We start from the raw sequence: 25,066 nt of genomic DNA on the forward strand, positions 1-25,066 counted from the left end.
GGCCAAGAGGGGATCTGACACCCTTCCCACCTGGGGTACAAGTCAGAGGAAATGGTAGGACTAGAACTCAGGTCTCCTGCCTCTTCACTCCCTTCCACTGTGCATTTGAATAAACTTCATTCATAATTGTTACTTATATTTATATAGTATTTTGAAGTTTTAGAGTGAATTCAGATACAATCCTGCCAACTGCTGTGTAAAACAGACAGGGCAGCCCCTTCCATGTGAGGAAATTCCAGAAGTTATAGTACTCCCCAAGGCTGTACAGATAGTGAAAGATAGAACTGGACCTAGAGTTTGGAGCTTTCCATTTGCCATCCAGGACTCTTTCCACTGCTGGACTGTAAGTTTCCTACAGGCAGGAGCCATATTTGTTTTGCTCATCATTGGATACCTAGCACCCAACACAGGGCCTGGCACATGGTCCTTGTTAAATGGAAGGAAGGATGGATGGAAGGATCAATGGATAGATAGATGAAACCTGGAGTCTTATTTTCCTGATGACTTCTAATGGAATACTAGAGGAGAGAGCTACTGTTATCAACAGCTCCTCACTTAAAGACAAAGAGCTTTAACTCTATAACTTCATTTAAAATGCATTATGTCTTAAACTTTTTTTAACATTAATGTAAAAAGTGGTTTGATTCCTTTAGGAATCTTCAGCAAGAAAACTTGCATAGGGCCTGGGACATAGTAAGTGCTCAATAAATGTTGCTGGTGGGGCCAGTGGCATAGTGGTTAAGTTCGCATGCTCCACTTCTGCAGCCCATGGTTTGCAGGTTCAGATCCTGGGCGTGGACGTACACACTGCTCATCAGGCCATGCTGTGGCAGCATCCCACATACAAAAAATAGAGGAAGATTGGCACAGATGTTAGCTCAGCAACAGTCTTCCTCAAGCAAAAAGAGGAGGATTGACAACAGATAGCTCAGGGCCAATCTTCCTCACCAAAAAAAAGTGTTGCTGGAATTAAATTTAAAAGCTATGTTGGGAAATTAATTAAATTTAAAAGCTCGGCTGGGAGATAAAAGTAATTGCAAAGAGTATCTGTGTTACTGGAATAATTAAAGAATTGCCTTTATCCATTATTTGCAAAATAACTTTATCCCTGAATCAGGCCTATCAATTGGGAAGAAATCAATGGCTAGAGTGGAATGAGATCATGATGTGCATTTCCAGAATCTTTGGTACTGGAGGGTTAATAATGATGTCCAGTCCTCATCACAAATGAGGTGCAATAGGTTGCCCTTGCCTGCCAGTGTGGGAGGGACCCTGCGTGAGCCAACTGGTGCTTCTCGTGTGCAGCCAAGTGGAGGGACATAGAGGTGAAGTTGTCATGGTGACTTTTTTATTGATTGAAAGAATAGATGTAGCTAGAGTGAAGCTCCTTGGATGGTATGGTGGTGGGAGTGGCAGTAACCAGCAGTGAGGAGCAGAGAAACTTCTCTATTTCTGGACAAAGATGGTACAGGCAATTTGAACTCAAGTAATGGTAGAATAAAATCAGGTGAGGTGCTGGCTAGAATAATTATGATCATAGGTAATTAGGTAATTTTGATTCTCAAACTGGGAGGGCAGTGTTTGAGAGTAAACCTTTACCTAGACCAGTGGTTTTAAACTTTCATGAGTCCACTTATTAAAAGTTACAGGGGCCAGCCCCGTGGCCGAGTGGTTAAGTTCTCGCGCTCCGCCTCAGCAGCCCAGGGTTTCTCCAGTTCGTATCCTGGGCGTGGACATGGCACCGCTCATCAGGCCATGCTGAGGTGGCGTCCCGCATGCCACAACTAGAAGGACCCACAACTAAAATATACAACTAGGTACTGGAGGGATTTGGGGAGAAAAAGCAATTAAAAAAAACCAAAATGATTGGCAACAGTTCTTAGCTCAGGTGCCAATCTTTAAAAAAAAATAAAAATAAAATAAATAAAAGTTACAGACTCCAGCTCCCTTTCCCGAGATTCTGGTTCATTGTGTCAGAAGTGGGGCCCAAGATTCTCCATTCTAAAACTGCCCACACCTTATCCTCTGCAGGAAGCTTATGGACCACACCAGTAGCACATAGACCATAGTTTCATAAACTCTACCCTGGGTGAGCAGAGAATTTCTGTCAGAAAGCAAACCCAAGCTGGAGCTGACTCAACTATTCTCACCTGATGGGAAAATAAAGGCTGTTTTTCACTTAGTCCCAGTTTGAAAACAAAACAAAAAACAGAGTTTAATTAGTCAGGGATTGCTAACAGTTGAGTTTTGAAATAAGCTACTTTAGTTTATACATTGGACTTTCTTTTAATGTTACATCCTACCAAATATTAATTCTTGCCAAGTATTAATCTTACCAGATGCTTCACTAATTGACAGAAACCAGCAGATGTTTGCTCTACCTGCTGCCCTGTCCTCACCTTACCCAAATAAACTGCTTGCCCTTGAAAATCCAGCCCAGATGTCTCCATCTCTCGCCACCTCCTTAGTCTCTGTCCTCCCTCCCTCAATTGTAGAATATTTTGCTCCCTCTTCTGTGTCTGTCCACAGTGGCCTCTGCTAATACTCTACTAATGAACTTACTGCATTATAATCCCGTAGTTATTTACAGATCTGCTCTCTCTCTGCTCTGACAGGGAGCTTATCAGACTGTGTGTCTTACTCATCTTTGTATGTTTGTCCTTTCCCTTTCTTTACCTCCTAGTATGGCAGATGCCATATACTGGAATGAATTAATGAAAGGATATAAGCTCCGTAAGGGCAGGGATTTTTGTCTGTTTTGTTCACTAAAATAAATATCCCAAGTGCCTATAACAGTGCCTATTACATAAAGGGGTCTAATAAATAATTGTTGAGATAATTCATAAATGGGTGGTTTTATTTACACAAGGCAATAGAAAAGAAAGGCAAGACCTACTTTGTTTCTCAGCCTAATGGTAAAAATGTTTCATAGTGGCACCAGTATTGTCACAGTCTCCTGAACTGATTAAGACTGAGCTCCCGTTTGATATTTCTGTCATCTGATAGTTTGAAGTTTAGCTATATAGACCTAAGGTATTCTAATAGAGAAAAAGCAGGACTATTGCAAGCAGATAGCTCATACCAGCATAATTCAGATCACTTTGACTTTTTTTTAGTCTTACTCATTACATTCCTCTACTAATGGTATGCCTGGGATGCAAAGAATTCTCTGGGATAGTTTACATGGAATAGTAATAGTAAAATAGCTTCCATTTATTGAGCACTTACTAAATGTGCCAGGCATTGTACTAACCTCTTTCCGTATATTATCTCTTTTAATTGTCATATACAACTTTATTAGAAACATTTTATTACCCCTCTTTTACAGGTGAGGAAACTGAGGCTCAAATACAGTCATTTGCCAAGGTCACTCAGTTACTAACTAGAAGACCTGAGATTTGAGTCAGTCTGTCTGAGCCTCCACTCTTGGACTTCACCGTAACACTGTGTTTTGAATTGAATGGGTCCAGTTGGGACTTATTCCTGACCAGACAAGCACACATCTTTTCCGTCATTTCAGACCAAATACTTTCTTGGCTTTGAACATTCCTAATCTTGAGATGTCTGATATTTCTTCCTTTAAAAAGATTTATAGTTTGGAGACTAAACTCAGTCAAAATGACTAATTAAGTCGAACCCCCCTCCACTCCCCTACCCCCTGCTTAATTACACCTGATGAGTGACCCTTTCAGCCATTTGGTTCCAGGCCTTTAGCTGTCTCTTACATTTGCTTCCAGTGATCAGGGGCCCTGAGATTTACACATATGTTTTCCCAGTGAACTTTTGTCCTCTTTGAAAACTGCATTCTGTTCTCCTTTATTAAATTCCGGCTTTCATGACTAATATGCAACGATAACTCCAGAAATGTTTACATGATAAATTAAAGTGGGCAGAGTCTTCCGCTTACAAATTACTTCAAGATAGGACTCAGATGCCTGCCCGTAGAATTGTCTCATAAATGCTAGCATAAAATGGATGTGAATTTTTACAGTTTCAGCTTGTCCTTGGCTTGTCCTATTGTTTCAGTGAATCTTGATAGGGTTCTGAGCTGCTAGCCTGTTTCTCACTACTGAGGGTGCAGAGATGTATGACTCAGTGGAAAAAAATACGAGTGACTACTTTGCAAACCCACTTTGGAAAAAGAAACAGGATGTTTTTCTCTCCCTATCTTGCACATACCTGTAAACAAGCAACTCACTGGCAGGGCCTCTGAATCAGGGGTATAGAGATTTCAGACTCTCAGGTTTGATAGTTATTTGCTTTGGATATATCAGAAGTTTGTGTTAGAACAGAGCCACGTTCCAAAAACACTTATTGCCCAGAGACCCAGATTAACCAGAGCCTTTCTAGAAGGCAGGAAGGTGTTTGTTTGTTTTATAAAGTGGAGGCATGTGTGGGTCTGTGCCATGTTCACAGCCATAAAAGAAAGTGAAGAGTGTTAAATGTGACTTCTCAGGGAAAAGGGGGCCTGAAGCCTCTCTGATTATTATTTTTGGAGGAGTAAATATTTCAGTAGAAAAAGAAACTCTTTTGTACCAACTCTTTCTGAGTTTTCTTGGCACATTTTAATATTTTCAAGTAACAGCTGAAACCACATTAACCTTCCCTGTTCTAATGGGAAGCATCTGCGTGTTGCAAAATTAGAATTTTCAGATTCTGAAGTGATTTGCTATTTGGACGGGGTGTCAGTTTCAGCTGACATTTACATCCATGGGGCCTTTTTTCCCTCCTGATTATAAATTGTTCAGTCAGCTAATGGTGTCTGGAGATACAGGGCACGCTTGATCAGCTTTTCCATGTACACATGCTTTTTTAATGAAAACTGCACTTTATTCTTCAGCTATTTGTACACCTTATCAGGATCCTTCTTATTCAAGCAGAACAGATGGAGAAATTCCCCAACCCTTAGAATTCAACTCTAACAGTTTTCTCCTGCCAAAAAGCATCTCATAATCAAAGACACTGGAACAATATATGATACTTGCAAATTCCAGGAAGCAAAAAAATAGTAAAAATAATTAAAAACCTATTCCAGTTTTTGTCTATTTAACCTGTCTTCTAAATGGCTTGGTATTTTATGAATATCTCTTGAAACTTCAACAAGAGTGCCAGGAAGGCACAGTGGCTTTCACCTGCTGGCCCCTGCTGCTTAGGCTCCTTTCTGTCTTAGTGATGTTCTCTCCTCGAGCCTCAGTGCTCTCAGGTGTAAATGGGAATGTTAGTTGCCTCCCAGACTCGTGGCAAAGAGTAAATCATGTAGAATTTGTAGAATGTTCCCAATGGGAGCTGTCTTAGTCTGTTCAGGCTGCTATAACAAAATGCCACAGACTGGGTAGCTTATACACAACAGAAATTTATTTCTCACAGTTCTGGAGGCTGGAAGTCTGAGATCAGGGCACTGGCATGGTCGGGTGAGGGCTGTCTTCTGGGTGGCAGACTTCTCCTTGTGTACTCACAGGGCAGAAGGGGCGCAAGAGCTCTCTCAGGTCTCTTTTATAAGAGCACGAATCCCATTCAGGACCTAATCACTTCCAAAGGTCCCACCTCCTAATACCACCACTTTGGGCATTAAGATTTCAACATATGAATTTTAGGGGGACACATTCAGACCGTAGCAGGAGCTAAGTAAATGTTCACTTCTTTTCTTTCTTTCTTTTCTACTTTTTACATGTGGCAACTGAGGTCACAATGACATGACTTACCTGAGGCCAAAGATCAGGTGCCCAAGGAGCCAAGACCAGCCTGAGGTTGGTGGGTCTACCACCTTCAAGGCTCTATCCATCCTTTGTCTGGGTTCAGCACCATCTCTGCAGAGTTTGGCAGAGAGGACATTGTAGACCATTCCAGAAAGTTGTAGAGAGCAAAAGACTGGGTGATACGAGCCACTTCGCAGATGCTAGGTGTTGTTCCTAGGATTAAAATTAATGACTACGCAGAGAAAGGATTCAAAACGATGCCACCAGAAGAGTAGCTTGACTTTTCATAGTGAGCACCCAATAAATGTTTGCAGTATTGAATTTAATAGACTGGAACTGTAGATCAGTGAGTTTTTGAGAATGAAAAGGAAAACAAACAGTAATTATGTCAAGATACAGGTGAACCAGAATATATAGTCATCCTATCTGTGAACCATGGCATGAAGTTCTGTCTCTTGGAGGGGAACTGACATTCATTCCTTTGGCAAACACTCCTTAGGCTCCAACTTAAGATTTATCAAGAGGCTACTTTGTGCCTGACATTATATTATTTTACTTAACGCTCATGCTAACCTAGTGGGATGGATTTAATTATTAAATTAATTATTAATTAGAACTTCATTTTAGTAATGAGCAACTGAGACTCAGTGAGGTTAAGTAACTTGCCAAGTTTGCACAGCAAATACAGGTTAGATCTGGATTTGAACCCAGGTCTGTCTAGCTCCAAATTCATGCTCTTGCAACTATTCCAGAGACACCTGCAGGTCTTGCTAGATTATCTCACAGAATTGTAGACTTTTAGAGGTGATCTGATCTACTTTCTACGTTTTTCATAGAGGGAAACAGGCTCAAAGAGGTCTGGTAACTTTCCCAAATCACGTAGCTGGTATAGAAGTAGAAAAACTTCTATTGCCTTTGTCCTCACCACTCCATTCCCACCTAGATGGAGGGAGAGAAAGGAATAGGCCGTCTATTCAGAAATCCCTTTCCAACGTGGGTATGATGTTTATAGGGCTGTATCAGGGGACCCATGGAAATCAATGGAAGTGGAGGATATGGTCCCTGCCTTTCTGATGCTTCAAGTCTACTTGGGGAGCATCATCCCACAGCAACAACAGTGAGAGAGAGTGAGAGGGGGGACCAACAGGCCCTAGAATGGGGGTTCCAGACCTGGCTTTGTACTCTCTCACTCTGTGATTTAGCCACCCTAAGCCTGCTTGTCCTGTGGTTCTTCTGTCCTCCTATAATGTCTTTGTTATACCCAATTGTACTGTATTTTTTTTCTGGTCTGTCTAGATCAGAAAACCCCACTGGATCAGAGATCAAGTCTTTTTCATCCTGGTTTCCCATGTGCCCAGCACAATGCCTGGCACAAAGCAGAATGCCTGAAGTCTGCGCAGGGGCCAGCACAGCTGTTAACCTCGAGCACGAGAAATCCAGGAAGCCCTGGCCACTCCGAAGTCCCACTGAAGGAGCCACGTGGACAGATGTCACTGTCCACACCGTTACACCTCACGCCACACACAGGAGCACTCCACAGCACTTGTCATCTGGGAGGCTCAGAAGGAAAGGGGGCCTCCACGGGGCAGGGAGGGGACGCACTCCCTTTGTAATATGCCATCTCAGAGGGAGATAGAATGGAAACAGGATGGGCTGTCCACGGTACCGGAAATTAGCTCTGGTTGTTCGTGGGTTAAAATAATCAAAACATTCCTCAAGATAGAAAATAAAACCAGAGAAGGATTGTGAGCGACCTACCACTAACAAGTCCCCCATGATAGTCACACTGTCCTGAGGACATTTCACAGAACCAGAGAAGGTGATTTTTAAGTTCCTGCACGGCTTGGACAATTGCCTCGCTTCGTCCTCGGGCTCCTCAGACCCACTTTCTCCCGCTGTGCTGTTGATTCCCGGGGACTGCTGCTGGCCTTCAAAAATAGCCTCTTGCGGGTTTTCAGAGGACAGGTTCCCTTCCTGCCAAAAATGTGTGGAATGGTGGTTTCATGGCAACAGCGAGCCTTTGTTCCAGAGTTGAAAGTGCGCGTCCCTCCTCCTGAGACGGGCCGCTGCGCTCTGCCTCGTGTCACTGGCCCTGTTTTAATGAAGTCCTCCTTTTTTTGTTGGACTTGGTGCCAAGAAGCCTAAATGAATGTTGTCTACTTGAGTGGGTTTTGTTGGGTTTTTTTTTCCCCCAATTCTATTTTAGGAAACTTCTAAGGATCACTCCTCTGCAGGCTAAGATAAGGGTTAAGAGTCTTTTTCTCAAGAAATAACATTCTTCTAAGTGAACATTATCTTTGTTTTTCTTTCTCTCTCGTGTAACTCAATTCTAAAATTCATATCACTGTAGTGATAACATAGTGATTTCGTGATAAGTAACCAGTATCAGCTACCACTTACGGAGCATTTAAGACACACCAAGTACTGTGCCATGTACCCAATACATATTATTTCATTTATTCCTCACAGAAGCACTTTGAGGTAGGAATTACTATATGCCTAGTTTATAACTGAGAAGATAAAGGGCCATATCTGCCTGATTTCAGCACCCGTGTCCTCAACCACTCAGCATACCCAACACATACATTGCTTGTGGAGTGGCTGTTGTGTGCTTACACCATGTGAGGCCCTGGGTTCTAGCAGTGAATAAGGTACATGCTGTCCTGCCCTCATAGAATATACAGTCTAGCAGGAGGAGATATGCATTAAGGACATAATTTCCTAAATAACATTTAGTAACTCGCAGTGCCATAGCACCGTTTCCAGTCGGGAATTCTTTTCCTCTGCTGTCATTGCCTGGGCTCTGTTATAGGAACAATGACTGCTGAGATGAAGAGGAGTAAGACAACTCTGAAAGTGGGAAGACCCTCCCCTCTGCTTTAATCAGAGCTCCAATATTTTGTTTTACATAATGGGCATGTCTGAAAGATTTTGTTGAACAGAGTGTACCATGACTAGGTTATGCTGTGGAACAAACAACCCTAAAATCTCAGCACTTAACCAAGTTTATTTTGTGCTGCTGCATCATGTCTCTTGGGGTCAGTGAGCGGCTGGGCTCTGTGTCTTCCCCTCTCCCAGACCAGGCTAATGAAGCAGCCTCGTTGGAACTGTACATGTCACCGCAGCAAAGGAAAAGGAGAAGATGGTGAATCACACACTGGCCCTCCGTTCAACACTTCCATCCCCAAGCGTCATGTCACCCCTGTTCCAGGATGAACAGCCTGTAATAGATATGGCTTTCAGGCCAAATGAGTTGAGTATGTGAGACAATAGAGTAGGTGCTCAGTGCAGTGTTTGTTAAGCATGAATCCATCCCCTCTTCTCTCCACACACTACCCCAGAGCTGCATGCAGGAGGGAGCCACCCCACCTCTCTGGCCACTTCTCAGCTTTGGTCAGTGGGCCCTGAGGACCAAACATCAGCTAAGAGAGAACCTGGCTTCTGTTTCTAGAAACTAAACTAAAGAAGTCCAAACTCGTGAAAGCCATAAATCAGGGGACAGTGATTTATGTTCCCGAACAATTCTCTGCAGGTTCCCTTTAAACAGCAACCTCCCAGGTACACATACAATATAATGGTAGGAATATATATTTTATTTACTCACAATTTTTCAGGAATATGCTGTATATTATATGAAGCAGAACATGTACTCATGTAAGCCCTGGATCCCATAGGTTGGCAGCTTGCGATATTCATATATTTATATATTTTATATATATTTTTACTTCCCTCAAGTTCAAAATTGCTTCCCTGAAGTAAACAGGAAAAACTGGGGAGAAGTAATCAGTAGCTAAATTTATTTTTGTTTTTTTCCTGTTTCAGTTAATGGCTGTTAATGGCTAGAGATCCCCATGAGGACCTCTATCCCCGATGCCAGTCTTCGCAGCACCAGGAGCAGTGAAGGACATTCTGTTCTAATTACTCAGAGGAGTTGTTAGCCTTGACGAATGCTCAGGTTACTGTAGCTCACTGCAGGATGTCCGGCACCTTGGGATCCCCGGGGCAGCCTATAATTCACTAAACGCTGGAAATGCCTCTGTGTCTCAGCAGAGCCAGCCCAAGGCTTCCTGGAGCTTCCCACCTTCCTGCCTCCCTTTGTGCCTCAGAGCAGGATGATAACATCGCACAAGCTGTCAAAGGCAGTGCCTTGTGGGGGCATTACGCGTTCCTGTGGGGAGGAGATTGAAACGGACCCAGCTGTGGAACACAGAGAGCTCCTTGGCACCTACATCGCTACCCCGTTCATCCGCAAAGGGCCGCCAGGGAACCAGAGAGAGGGTGTGCTTTCAGAGGGAGCTTTAATACCCCCTCTCAGACTCACCATATTGGGCAAAGGCAGACAAATATTAAGATTCACATGTCTACAGGGCTTTACAGTGTGCAGGGTTTCTGTGAACTTGTCATGTTTGATCCTTACAGTTGCTCATAATGAGGAAGCCATTGTTCCCATTTTACTGACAAGAAAACTAAGGCATAGAGAGGTGAAGTGACGTGCCCCAAATCACACATCTATGGGGGCCTCGTTTCTGGGATCCAGAAGACCTGTGTTTGAATCTCAACTCTAATCTCATCTATAGAATGGTGATGATGCCCACCTGATAGTGTTGCATGAGAGTTAAGATAATGTATGTAAAGGGCCTTACAGGGTCCTGGGAACACAGATACTCAGAAATGACTACTGAATAAATGAATAGATGGAGGAATGAATGAATGAATGGGTGAGTGAGTGAATGAATTAATGAATGTATGATTGAATGAATGAATGAATATTGCCCTTTTCTGCCTTGTTTTCCCTTTCAGTCTGGGCTTGATCTCACTCTCATTGAATATTAGCTCTTGCAGGGAACATGGAAAACTTCTAGTACCAACTGTCCATCACCAAAGACACTTATTTTGCCCCCACTCAGTGACATACATAATCCAAGATTTTCTACCGAACTCTATGACTGCCCTCCTTCCTTTCACCAGAGGCACATATAACTGTCAATCATGGCTCCTGACAAACAGCACATTGACTTGATATAATTCTAGTTAAAATATGAATTGATAATTAGCTACTAACATTTACTGAGCACTTATTCTGAGCCAGGTACCTCACTGGGCATTTTGGCAGCATTCGAACCCAGGGAGCCTGACTCGGGAGCCTGACTCCGGAGCCTGTACTCTTAACCACCAAGCTAACTCAGCAAGGCTAAGAACTGCCATTTGCTGAGCACTTACTGAGCGCCAGCAGAGGCTGTCATGAGCTATCTAATATGCATTGTCTTAGTTAATCCTATGACAAAGAAAGGTATGAAGCGGCTGGTGGTATGTTCTCCGTTTTACAAATGAGGAACTGAAGCTTGAGGAAGGGGAGTAACTTGTCCAGCCCACGTGGCTGGTGAACAGCGGAGGCACGCTCTGAGCCCGGGTGCTGAGGTTATTTAACCTCTCATCTATGCTACCTCCCCCCTGCCATTTCTCTAAAACGTCACTTGAGTCACGTGCAGCCTCATCGCTTTCAGTACTTGGTATTATTGGAAGTTACTTGACAATCCCCATTCCAGCCTCAGGAATTCCTGTGGGTCTGAGGTCTCAGGGGGAGACTAAGCAGGTGTAGATAGGAGCACCTCCCATGGCCTGGATACTCTTCCTGAAGCCACTAAGAAGGAATGCAGAGGCGTGAGTGTCAGCATTCCTTCCTTGATCAGAACGTCATGGAAGCAGAGATAAGAACCAGCCCCATCACCAGGTATTACTGGAGAAACGGTGTCCCCTGAGTGAAAGTGGCTAAACCTGAAAATAGTTTGCTGAGGGCATTCAAGAGGTTTTCTTCCAGGCCCTGAGAGTGTCTTCTTTCTGAGCTGGTCTAGATGCAGTTCTACCAGGAAATGGGTGGATGGGCCAGAGACCCCTGTAGGATCCTGCTGGAACCTGTAATCCAATTGCTTATTATCATAATCCCTCACTCTGCACATTTTACTTCCTCTCCAACATGCCTCAGAGAAAAATATTTCATTAATGGCCCCCACACGCATCTCTCTTTGGAGCATTTCACTCTGCACCGCTAGCTGTTTGTCAGAAACTCGAGGCCCAGAGAGACAGCAGCCTGGGTCAGTGGAGAGAGCACTGGACTCAGGACCCTGGTTCAGGCAGGTTCTGCTGCTTATGAGCTGTGTGACCTTGAACAAGTCACTTTAACTCTCTGGACTTGTGTCTTCCTTTATATAATGAGGTCTGGACCAGATATCTCAAAATCCCCATCCAGAGCAATCCTTTTGGGATCATTTGTAGCTGAAATTTAGGTAATAGATGGAAAAGCATTTTGAGAAGTGATTCAAAACTCTTTTAATACATTTCAAAGGGTGGTGTTTTTGCGGTGTGATCTCTGCTGAGCGTAAAATTATATAGCAAAAAAGAGAAAAAAGGTCTTTTGAAATTTTAGTAGTTCGAACTTAAATGTAAAAATATTCATTTTGTGTCCCTCCTCCCTCTCCTTATCTTCAACAAAGAGGAGCTATTTTAATGTACCAGATAAATTGTGTAATCACACTTTTCCTGTGTTTAGAATTAACCACATCAGAGCTTTGCTAAGGTCCAAAATAGTGCCTGGATCTTATCCCTTAATGTGTGAGCTTTTTGCTAAGTGTCATTACTAAGCCTCTGTCTGATAAGGGGAATGTTGAGAACCAGAGTTGTTTGGGTGAGGGACATTTCCAGAACAGGGCAGAGTTAAAAGCTTCAAGAAGCTGGGAATGCATCACTGGGATTAATTACTCTGGGTAAGTGACTTCCCCAGGGTCACTCGGTGAGTCATCAGCTGGGACCCAGTTCTTCCAGCTCAAAAGAATTAGCTTCCTTTTTAGTGTTATTGTTCCGTGGGACTAGCTCTGGATGACCTAGGGGGAAATTGCTTATGGATATTAGAGCTACAGCTCTGTAAATATGGAAAGTGGCAAAGATACACCCCTAACAAGACCTCCTCAGGGCAGTGGCTGTTTTGGAGGTAGAGAAAGAGATTCTTTAAAAGGTTCCAGGCTTAGAGGCTCAACTTGGCCCATTGACCCTTCTGCTGCCACCAAGGCAGGTACCTCTATTTAAATTTCAGGATGCCCACATGTGACTGCTTTTTTCATCCAAGGCAGGCCTTAAAGTTCATTATTACCAAAACAATGTGATTTTCCAAACTCAGATTGTCTAGAGATTATCCTTAGAAACAAGTTCCAAGAAGGCAATCTGAAGCTTAGTTTTTGTCATGGTCATTTCAGAATGGCACGGCAAAATGCCTGGAACTTACTCTCAAACCTCATGAGTAAGTTAAATCAGACACTCACGTTGCCCCCCATCAATATGGTGGAAAGAGCCCTGCAACCCCCAAGTCTTAAGCTGTGGGGTTTTCTTCTTCCCTGGCCTGTCCACCTGCCTTCGTATGCACATCTTCCCAGTCTAAGCCACAGGGCACAGCCCAGCACCACCCAGCCCAGCACAATGACCCCTTGCGCATGATACAACATATCAAATTTCCTTCACTCCAACTTTATTCAGTAGCCTTCATCCTCATCCCTCAACTTTCAAGCATCATCATAGTCCACTTACTCACTTCTCCACTTACTCAAAAATTATATGTTGAGCATCTATTATAGACTAAGCCTGGGCATAGAGTGGTAAACTACAACAGCAACAAAAAAAATTGCAGACCTTGTCCCAATGAAGCTTACACTCTACTGAGGGGGAAAGATATTAACCAAATAGCCACACAAATAACTATAATAAGTTTGCATATGTAGGGTTGGGGTACTTTCAGAATATGGAACAGAGAGTCTTAGCTTTGACTTGGAAGTCATCAGAAGAATGAGTAGGAATTAAGTAAACAAAGAGCAAGGAGAGGCAGGTGTGCCAGGAATAGGACATACTATGTGAACTGGCCCTGGGGTAAGCAGACCATGGCACATGGAGGAAGGGAGAGAAGACCAGTGTGGCTGACAACTGGGGAAGGAAGTAAGAATGAAGTGGAGAAGTTGACAAGGGCCTTACAGCCAGGCCATGTTAAAAACTTTGGTTTTTATTCTAAGATTATGGGAAGACTCGAAGGATATTCAGCACAAGGGATAACGTAGTAAGACTTTGATTTCAAGAACGTCACTCTCTCTACTGTATAGAAAATAGACTGGAGAGAGACAAGAAGGGATGTTACAAAGTTGTTGTGGCTCCTTAGGGAAGAGATGTCAGGAACTTGGACCAGGGAGGTGGATGAAAGAAGCATATGAACCAGGAGCTATTTAGAAAGTAGAATTGAATGACTTGGCAACAGGTTGTATAAAAGGGGAGAGGAAAGTGTCAAGGATGATTCCGGAGGTTTGGGACTGTTAAATTCGTGTACAGGGGTAATTTTCACTGAGAAAGGGAGCAAAGGAAGAGAATCAGGTTTGGCTTAAGTCTTTGTTTTGTCTTGTCTTTGAGTCAGTGGTAGAAGATTAGATCATAAATTTGGTTTTGGACATGTTAAGTTTGAAGTGCTTTTGAGACATGTAAAGGGAGAGGGTTAGCTGGCAGTTAAATATAAAGGTCTAGGAAATGATCCAGAACCAGGGGCAACTTTGCCGCCCAGGCGACATGTGTAAATGTCTGGAGACTTTTTTTTTTTTTTTGAGGACTATCAGCCCTGAGCTAACTACTGCCAATCCTCCTCTTTTTGCTGAGGAAGACTGGCCCTGAGCTAACATCCGTGCCCATCTTCCTCTACTCCTCTACTGTATACGTGGGATGCCTACCACAGCATGGCTTTTGCCAAGTGGTGCCATGTCCGCACCCGGGATCCAAACCGGTGAACCCCGGGCCGCTGAGAAGCGGAACGTGCAAACTTAACCACTGCGCCACCAGCAGGCCCCTGGAGACATTTTTATTTGTCACAACAGGATATGGGGGCTACTGGCATCTAGTGGGTAGAGACCAGGGATGCTGCCCAACATCCTACAATACACAGGACAACCCACACCTCACAGCAAAGAATTATCCAACTCAAAATGTCAATAGTACCAAAGATAAGAAACTAGTGTACAGATATTTGAGAGCTACTGGCCAGAAGCCTTGGGCACTGATGAGATCACATACAGTAAGCATAAGAGTAAGAAGGAAGGTGGGATAGTACACCTTTTTTAGGAATTATAACACCTAGTAGCTGGATGACCTAGCCTGGGAAACTAAGGAGGAGCAGCCAGAGAGGTAGGAGGAAATCTTGAAGAAAGTAGAGTCACAGAAGCCAAAGGGTGGGAGGGGAGTGGTTAAAAGTGTCAGATGCTGCTGAGAAGCCAAAGGAGATGAAGATTAAAAGCTCTCTTGCATTTAGGGATGTGGAAGTCATTGGTGGCCTCAGGAAGAGCAGTTTGGGCAGCCTGATATTGAGAAAAGACATATTGCAATGGGAGATGAAGAAATCGAGGTAGCTAGTCCAGACGACATTTTTAAGAAGGTTGGCTATGGAAGAGAGGAAAGAGAGAACAGTCTTGGCAAGGAATTTCGAAGTCAAGAATAGTTTGGGGTTTGGTAGTGTTTTTTTGTTGTTTTGTTTAAATTTTGTTATTTTGGAAAATGTCTAACATATATAAAGTAAGCAGAGTATGATAAGGGACCTCTGTGCACTGTGGATTTTTTGGACTCTGGATTCTGTTGTGTTCCTCAGAAGAGTAATTTTTGTCCCACGAGGGAGTTAACGTGGCTGGACTCAAATTCCAAACCCTGTCTCTCCTCATTGGCAGCAGGGGAAATCTCAGCTCAGTTCTTTAAGCTTCCAGCTGCAGCTTTTCTTGCCAGGCCCTCCTGGATGTGTCGTTGAACGTCAGCCGATGATTTGGGCAGGTTTTATACACAGACTTTGGGGTTCATCTTCTCTGCAACTCCTTCCCTTCCAGAAATTCCCCCTTCACTTTCTGGCTGCTCTTCCCGGTCCAACTCGGTTCTCTGAAACCTCAAGCTAGTCAGGCTTTGGCTTTCTGCTGCCCTAAATTCCTTGCAGACTAGACTGCCCTCAGGCAAAAACCTGCAAATTTGCAACTTTCAAGATATAGATTCTCCTCCAGTTTTGGCCTGCTTTTGGCCAACCTCCATTGCCTTAAAAATATATATACATATATATGTATATCTCCAAATTTTATAACATAATATAAATTGTTTAAAAATTAATAATTTTGTCATTGTTATCTGAAGAAAGCTTTATCCGTCCAAGCAACTCTGTCACTACCAGAAGCCAGAAGTTTTTAAGATGATAAAGACTTGGGCATATTTTAGAGCTGATGGGAAATTAATGGAAAAATCTAGTAGCGTGAGAGAGAGAGAGACAATGGATAATCAACAGTGTAAGGATCTGCAGAATTCGTAGGAACAGGAGGAATGAAGGGGTTGGCTGCAGATGCAGAAGTTCATTGGTTTGTTGGTGGGAAGCTGGCAGAGATGCCATCCCATGGTTTCATGTGCCATCAGAGGCAAGGTCACTAAGGGAATGGTGATGAGAGGTGGGAGAGGTGAGGTGGTTGGAGGTTTGAGAACAGAGAAGTTTAAAATACTCTTTGCAAAGAGTGAAAAGAGTGAATTTTGACCAGAGAAACACTGTAAGAACGAAGATTGGGCCGTCCCCATGGGTTAACAGTGGTGAATTTATGGTGATGCCAGTCAGTGGTAGGATTTTCTACAGCTGCCTTCGGCTGCCTGGGTGGAGGCACACAGGTTGCAGAAAGTGGGTTTATCCAGGGTTGGGGGTTTTACAAGATTGGTGAGACCAAAGAGCAAGGCCTAGGTGTTTACAGCATTGACTGAGGCATGATTTAAATGATGGATCCAAAATCTGAGCACCCCACGAAGCCACACAAAGCGTTTTTTAGAAGTCCTCTCTGATTTAACCAGGGAAATTAGAAGGGGCAACTGTTCTCCACACTTCCCCAGCCACTCACACTGGCCAAACAGATTGAGCGTTTGACCCTGGCACTTCATAGGCAAAAGGAGCCTCTATGTTAGGTGCATGGACAAAAAGGGAGAAGAAGAAAGTGGCACAAGCTAACCTGCCATCCTCTGCACCACCCCCACCCCCATCCCAGGTACGCATTTTCTCTCACCTCTGATCCCAGAGCAGAAGACTGAGGTCCGCATACCTGGGCCTAAACATTAAAAATTCTAAATTAAGCTAATAAACTGTTAGGTAGAATATGTCCCATCCTCCTGCCTTTACAAGTATACCTTCACGATGGTCTGGAAAGCCAAGTGTGAATTTAGAATTCTCAGACTCTAGTGGTGCAGAGAACACTGGCTCACAGCTAGCAGCCCACCCCTCTTCCCATCCTTAGCTCCATCCCCCGCTGCCAGGGGCCTCATGTACATGTGTCTGGAGACCCCAACCCACATGTCCAATTTCCAGTCACAGCCGCAGTCCTAGGAATCCACCCACCACAGTGTGGTCTGTACTTGGAAGGAGGGACCCAGAGAGGAGGCCCACACAGCCCCTGGAAGCAGCCTTGGGGCCAAGCAGTCAGAGAATTCTGGGGTCCTGTGTGCTTGGTCTAGATGGAGGAAGGGAGGGTGCAGGCTTTGGTCAGCACAGGCTCCAGGTGGGCACATCCCTCGGCCCCGTGGACTCCTTGCCCTGTGGAGAGGAGCATTTGGAGCAGGGCCCTCTAAACTATTGGGGCTTTGGGCAGGGACCCCTCCTTGCCCAGGCCTGTGGGCAGTGATACATGCGATGCAATGATACACAGTACTTGTGGTCTTTGCTCTGTTCCTAGTCTGACTGCCTGCTTTCTCTGTGTGTACATGTTTTGTTTCTCCTAGTGGGCTGTTTATCACCATTCATGACAAAGGCCATCTTGCAACAATGCTGAACTCTTGGCCAGAAGACGATATTAAGGTATGATCCTATTTTCTTTGCTGTTGTTCTGTTGTGGGGTGAATCTGTTCAGCTTGGACCAGAGTCATTCCCAGCTATAAAATGAGCATTGCAACACTGAAGGCAGGATGCCATACCCCATTCCCAGGCCCACACCATAGCCAAGCACAAACGCACCAGGAACAGAGGTTTGCATTAACCGGGCACCCATGTGACATTGCCCTGTGTTATTATCGTTAGTAATAGTAGCCTGAAGATATGTTCAGATCATACTGAGTATCTACTAAATGTACAGTGCCAGTTTCCATGGTGGGTACTGGCATCAGGCATAAACCCTCTTCTTAAGGAGCTGACTTTTCATGAGGAAAATAAGACAGAGACACAAAAGACAAACAAGGTGGAGCTTGATAAACAGGCCCAAAGTAAGAGCTAAGGGTGTTCAAAGAGATTACTTTTAGCCTAAAGGGAATCTGGGAAGATTTCATAAGAGAGGTGACATTGGAACGGCCCCTCGAGCTAAGGGGTAGGGTTTGGACACTTAGGCCTTAGAGAGACTGGGATGTAGGGCGGAGACATTTTGCACCAAGAGAAAAAGCTTATGATGAACAACACCGTCACACCTGGGTGTACACAGCAGGGTGTGGATGGGTAGGGGGATGTATATGCAAAGTGACTGAATAAACCTGACACTTTTCCCTGAAATACCAGTTTTACTCAAAACATTTAAGGAGAAAACATTTTTATATAATAAACAGGATGTAATTTAGAAGGCAAAGTTTGTGTTAATTTAAAAATATAAAACACGTAGCTCTGTAGAAATTTGTTAGCCTCTGACTACATCCCCAGGTCTTCTCCTGCTGTAGGGACTTCTTTGGAAGAGTGTGAGGGCCTCTGGCACCTAAGATTGTTGTCACTGCTGCAGACAAAATGGGTGAAGCAAAAATACAAAACATCCGGTGGCAGCTTGGTGAGGGCATTCCTGACACACGAGCTGGGAGGGGTGGAGATGACCCAGTACAGTATTAGTACCCCTCAGGGCCAATGCTCGCACCACCCTGCCTGCACTGGGAGCCTGTGGCATGCCAGCACTGTCTCCTCTCAAGGGCCCCCCTCCCTCCATCCCTGCCAGTTCCCTGAGCCACCTCTCTCCATCAGGCACCAAATGCAGCTTCTCTCTCCCTACCTGTCTTCGTGTCCCAGCCCCTCTGGCCCTCTAGGGGAGTGGTAACATTCAGAACCAGGGCAGGTAGGGCAGGAGCTTGGCTCCCAGGAACCAGGCCTGAGCCACAGCCAAGGCCCTTGGACTTCAGTCCTAGCCACGGTGAAGAGCTCATTTCATACACCTCTGTCTGGGTGTGATTTGTCCTGTGCTTCTCCTTCCTGCTTAACTGCTTAGACTCCAGTTGCATACAAGCCTTGGCACTGCTTTGGCCGTGCAGGTTTTGGTCCCAGTCCCAGAAGAAGCAAGTTTCCAGGGCGTGTCCAGGATGAATCTATAATTAAGGGAGGCGAGCTCACTCCATGGGAAGTTAACTCCAGCCTGCCCTGTGGGGAGCACTGCTGAGGTCCTGCAAACTAATCTTCCCCACCTTCCTGGACAGTTCAGCCGCAGTGGAACCTCGTACATAGTAGGTGCTGAGGAGATGCTTACTGAGTTGAATGAACAATGCAATGAGCATCTTCCATGTACCAGGCACAGTGCTGGGAGTGGAGAGCTGGGGTCTCCACTGACACATATAATGCCTTTGTGCAAGTTATGAAGAATTAGAAAGAATGATGTAAAGACACCCCCACTTAACCAGTAAAAAAGGCACTCCTTCCTCCAGGCTGGCGCGGGGGCTTGGTGAGGGGCTCACAGGCTGAATTTCAGGTTCCAACTGCTCTTCTTATCAGGACACAACTTACAGAAGTATACCCAGGGCCCTGCTTCGAGGAATGTGGAGTGAGAAAAACAGAGGCCCTGGCCCAAAATTGCTTCATTTGAGTTGGGAAACCAAGATATGAGTTCAGAATAGAACCTTAGCTACCAAGTATACGTTGACTCCAATAAACATATTTTGAGAACCTTCTCAATTCTCAATGCTAATTACCAGAGAGATGGAGACAGCTACTGCTGTGATTTTAGAGGAAGACAAACAGGGGCTTTGGGGTCACCATGAGGAGGTGGGACTTGAGCAGGCCTAGAATAAAGAGAGACATCCAGAGCCTCTAGGGAAAGCATAAGTTACATGAGTAGATGAGTTGCATTCCACAACCATTTAGTAAACATGTACTGTGTAAAAGCTCCCAGGGGGTTCAGGGATAAAGATGATATACAGGCCCAGCCACAGGGAGCTCACAGCTAGTCAGAGACTGACCCAAAAACAGTTACAGTAGATTGTGTCTGTGCTGCTAAAGAGAGGAGCCCGCAGACGAGGAGCAGACGGGGTGACTGGCTGACCAATTGCCCAGTGGTCCCTGGAGTGGACAGGGAAGGCCTGGGGCCTCCCCCGCCCCTTCAATTATATTCCTGTTTCACTTTGGAGAAACCCTGGGGTTAGTCCTGGTAACTATGGAGAAGAATCTTTGCAATCAGACAGACCTAGGTTCTGGTGCTAAATCTTCCATTTACCTGTGTGTGCAGACGATAACCTCTCCGAACTTTGTTTTCCTGTTGTGAGGATTAACCATGATAAAGTCTGTACAGCACTGAAGGCCCTTGAAGGGATGGTGTCGTTGCTGGAGGCGGAAGAGGCAGCTGTAACGCAGACAGCCGCATAGGGAGGAGGCTGCGGAGGCCTCAGGGCAGCTGTGGAGGGGGCCCCCTTCCCTGGGAATCACAGGCCACAAATGGGCAGCCAGTGGATTTGGCCCCTAGACCTGTTTGATTTGGCCCTGAGTGGTTTTTGAAAATTATGAATTTGTAGGCAACATTTTAAAATCAGGGCACTTCATTAAAACAAGCAAACAAACAAACAAAAACCAACTTGGATTTCTGGCTTCTCTGGAAAAACCAGGAGTTCGGAATATTGGGCCTATAGTTTGGCATGGGAACAAGTCAATTAGGGCTGATTGGGCTGCTTCCTGATTACCCCAATCCACAACCTGCCGTGTCCACGTCCACTGGCCGTCCACTGGCGTTTACTGGGGGGTCCTTCCTCCTCACCCCCAGGGCTGCCCTTTCAAAGGTTCAGAATGTTCCAAGCTGCAGTCTTTCTTGTTTACTGATGTGTTTTCTTCAGTTGCCTCAAAAAGCAGAGATGAAGGTCTCCCTACCTAGGTAGGGATTCTCTGCTCATTATCCCTTTCGTGGTACTTTGGAGCTGACGCAGACTTCCCTTCATTATTTTGTTTGATTCTCACAGTCACTGTGATCATAGTGTTCTAAGGAGTGGTTTTAAAACCCCCAAGGTGGGTCCTGAAGAATGGGTTAAGGGTGTGTCTTTTCTCAGATGAGCCAGCTGAGGTTAAGTGACTTGCCCGTGGTCACCCACAAATAAGCATTGATGCCACCGAGTCCTGCTACTGAGTCACTCTCCTCGCAGCTGCTGAGTAGGGGAGGCAGAGTTTTTTTAAGGCACAGGTATCTTTGGCCCCTGATGTTGTTGGCCGCATGGCAGGAGGGGAGGGGTGGTCTGGAGGAGCTTCTGAGTCAACTCAGAAGATAAAAGATGACTTTCCAAGGTTTCCCAGCCAGAAAGCAGAACTGCAAACAGAGATGTAAGAGAAGTAGGCTGTGACGGAAGTGAAGCCAAAGCCCAGGGCTAGGGCGCCCGTGAAGTTTCGTGGGCCCCTCTTATTCAGGGAGGAGGGGGCGGGCCAGGCCACCCAGAGCTGTGTGGCGTAAATCACGAAGAGGAGTGAGAACTGCTTTCCTGACTCTTTCCCACAGCAGCCATTGCCCAGAGCCAGGAGGAAGGCTCAGCTGAGAATATCCTTCCTCCCCAACAGCTTTCCCAAGCTCCTAAATCTCTCCCTCATCCCAGTCCCAACAGCTTTGGGGAGGAGGTGCTGAGTGCAACTGGGTAATGGAGCCAAGGGAGCGTCCTCTTCCACTGGGCACCAGCCATTTGGGCATTTGAACTTGGACTAGATTGCTGGAGCCAAGTGCCTCCCTGTCATGCACAGGCCCACCATGTGTGAAATCCCTGTACTCAGTGTCAGAATTGGATTACATGGGAAACAGTGTCAGAGATGGAGATTAGCGTATTGGGGAGTGCTCTTGGGATGAACACCTTTAGAAGGGAGGGAAGGCAAGAGAGAGCAGAGAAGAATTTGGACTGAGTAAGTTCTCAAGGAAGACTCACTGAGCCCATGAGGAGGCTCTGGAGCTGGGATAGCCCTTCAAAGTCATCCTGAGTTGGGGTAAGGGAGCCAGGCCTTCAGACCCCTGCTTCTTTGGTCATTGGTTGAGGGCTGCTGCCCTGGCAAGGGGGTGTGACTTTGGGCAAGGTGGCTCTCTTCAGTTGAGAAAATTCTCACAGTGGCCTGATGGGAGAGGAAAATGCTATGCGAACTCAGAGGAGGGATGATAACTTCCAGAAAGGAAACTTCATGGAGAGAGGTGCCTTATGAACTGTTCCTGGGGGCATGCAAGGATGGTAGGATTTGGATCAAGGAGATATAGGAATTGAGGAGTAAAATGGCATTTAGTCAAGAAAATACGGACCTTATGCAAGATTGGAAGTAGTTTTTTAGTTTGGATGGAGCATTGAGTGGAGAAAGGGGAAATTCAGAGGACAGATTGGGCCTAGATCATGGAAGGCCTTAAATGCTACTCAAAGATGCTTGAGCTTTATTTTATAGGCGTCAGAAGCCACTGGAGATTTGGGGGCAAGAAAGTGAGAAACCTTGGTGTGCTTCAGAAAAATGGAATGGGGAGAATCCAAGAGTGGAGAGACCAGTCAGGAGACCACTGCAGTGGTCACATGAGAGATGAATGGGCTGATCCGAGGCAGTAGCAGTGAAGATCATGGAACAGATGGGAAAGATATGGATAATTCAGATCAGCAGAACTTGGTGACCTATTGGTTGTGGTTACCTAATGACAGAGGGGAGTCAAAGCAGGTTAGATGGTTTTGAACCTGGGAGATAGGAGGTTACAGAGGGAAGGAGGACAGCAGAAGTCAAAGGTTTAAAAGGAGTAAAAAGGAAAAGAGGATTCATTTGGTTAAGGACTTAGGGAATTTGAGGAAGACTATTGGACACCCAAGTGGCAATATCCAGGAGACAGTTAGCTATAAATGTTATCTGCTTAGAGATAACAGTAGAAGCCATTGGAATGGATGAAGATATGAAGGTTAGAATGCTTTTGAGCTTTTCATGGGCAGACTTTCTTAAAAGCTGCATTTGCCAAGATCTCCCCTTGGTTTCCCTTTTTTTTCACTCATTTAATAGGTAATTATTACATGGTCTTTCTGTGGTAATGCTGAACTGGAGAAAGATGAAACAATTCCAAATTTGAATATATAGTCTTTACCCCCCCCCCGCAAAAATCATCATTATAATCATAAGAGCAGTGGCCATTTACTGATCACTTACTTTATACAAGGCACATGGTTTTAAAAGGAGACACACATTAATTCATTTCATCTTTACAACAACCTTTATGAGTTAGGAATTATTATCCCCATTTTATGGAAAATCTATCAGAAAAATTAAATTTACCCCAGACTACATATAGTATGTTATCAAGGAGCCTAGATTCAAATACTGGTTATCAAACTCTAAAACCCCTGCCATTAACCTTTACACTATTCAGTGAGATAAAATGCGCATTTTGAAATATGTTAAATAGGAACCCAAATGCTATCACCATCAAATGTTTAAGTAGCACCTTATGCAGGGCTTGGCAAGCAGTAGGTACTTAATAACTATCTGCAGAAGGCAGACAGGAAGGGTGAGCAGGCTATCTGTGTAGTAGGAGATGTCGATTGTAATGGGTGAGGTTTACACTGCAGGAGAAAGAGAAGGGCCTGCTAGGAGAGAAGAATGTGAGAGGTGAGAGATTGTAAGTGAATTCAGAGCGTGTCTGGCAGGAGTGAGGAGGCCAGTTTGCTAGAGTAGGCAGTGGTGTGCAGATGAGCAGCAGGAGATAGGTTTCAGAAGGTATATTGAATTCGGTCATTAAAGAGCTAAGCATTATGGGCTCTATTCTGTGGACACTTAGAAGTCACTAAAGGTCTTTGAGCCTGAAAATGGTGTAATGAAAATGAACTTTTGATACGATGACTCTGACATTGTTTGGTAAGAGAGATTGGAAGGAAGAAAGATGAGAGGCGAGCAGTGTGGGTGTGAAGCTGTTGCAATAAGCCAACCATTAGTCCCATAGGATTGAGAGTGGACGACAGATGGAGGTGAGACATTGATTCCTTCAGAGGAGTCAGGCATGAAATAGGGTGCCCTTGGTCATTTCCAGGCTGGGAGGGTAGCACTGCAGGGCCCCATCACCATCTTGCAAGACCCCAGAGTTGTAGGGATAACCCCCTGGAGTGGTAGCTGATTTCCTCGGTTTAACCCCATGTCACTCATTGCCCCTCAGCAGAGAGAAATTCTGAGAGAATGGGAACCAGAATAAGAAAGCTTTGACTAGGAGAGATGCTAGAGAAATGCCTGGCCTTGGTCCCAGGCTCCAGCAGGGAGAGCTGCCAGGAGGAGGTGAGAGGCAGGCTGCAGAGAGGGTGGCCCTGAGGCAGGGCAGAACTTTGCCGAGAGCACAGGTGCTTTGACACAGCCCAATGGGGTGGTAGAGTCCTGAACCAGGAACAAAGCCTGATGATGAATCCCTTACCTGCCACACACACAAGCAAGGTGACCTCGGTAAGTCATCTAATCTTTCTAAGATAAGCAATGTGGAAACATCCAGACCAGTGCCTGGTAGGTGGCTGATCCTTAACAAATATGTATAGAACGTGCAGGTCTTGGAGCTTCAGTTTGCTCACCTGTGAGACGGGATAACAATCTCAGACCTGCCTCCCTGCCAGGCTCTGGGGAGGATGAGATGAGACGTGGGTTGTGAGCACTCTGCATATAGGCAGGAGCCCAAACTAAGAGGGAATATCATGATTTTCATGGGTCTGTTAAACTCTCCAGAACCCACTTTCCAGAAGCAAAGGAGTGTTTTTAAGAATCTCAGCTCCTACTTCTACCAAAAGGCAGCAGCAGCCCTTGTGTGCTCTCCCTCCAGGAGAGAGAGAGAATAGAAGTGAGAAGATGCCATGGACACTTTGGGTCCTGGATTATAAACTCTTCATCCCCAGTGCCCAGCTTCATGCATCGAACTGACCCCTGTGGTGCCCATGGGCCAAGACTTGGGGCCAATCAGGACATCTACACCTCAGAGCTTGTCCTAAGTCCTGACCCAAAGCCAGGTTCCAGTGGGAATGGGTGGCCCTGTAAACCTAACTCATTTAGAGATGAGGGAGCCAGCCATGGTGAGCAGGTTGGGGAGACCTATAAACAACTTCACTGTCACCCTGAGGCATTCTCCTTGGCCTTACATTGAGGGCCCTTCTCGGTCTCACTCCTGCCTGACTTTGCATTC

The 25,066-nt window shown here is 45.2% G+C and overlaps 1 protein-coding gene across 6 annotated transcripts in view; it reads left to right on the plus strand.

Moving 5' to 3' along the window:
- Nucleotides 1-25,066, plus strand: part of ME3 (malic enzyme 3) — a 179,629-nt gene that overhangs the window by 98,092 nt on the left and 56,471 nt on the right. For all 6 annotated transcript variants that reach the window (XM_008540396.2, XM_008540405.2, XM_070625619.1 and 3 more), the window contains one exon: nt 17,490-17,565. In XM_008540396.2, coding sequence (XP_008538618.2) covers nt 17,490-17,565 — 76 coding nt within the window. The remainder of the gene's footprint in view (nt 1-17,489; nt 17,566-25,066) is intronic.

The sequence above is a fragment of the Equus przewalskii genome, chromosome 6, assembly GCF_037783145.1.
Source record: "Equus przewalskii isolate Varuska chromosome 6, EquPr2, whole genome shotgun sequence".
Lineage (NCBI taxonomy): Eukaryota > Metazoa > Chordata > Mammalia > Perissodactyla > Equidae > Equus > Equus przewalskii.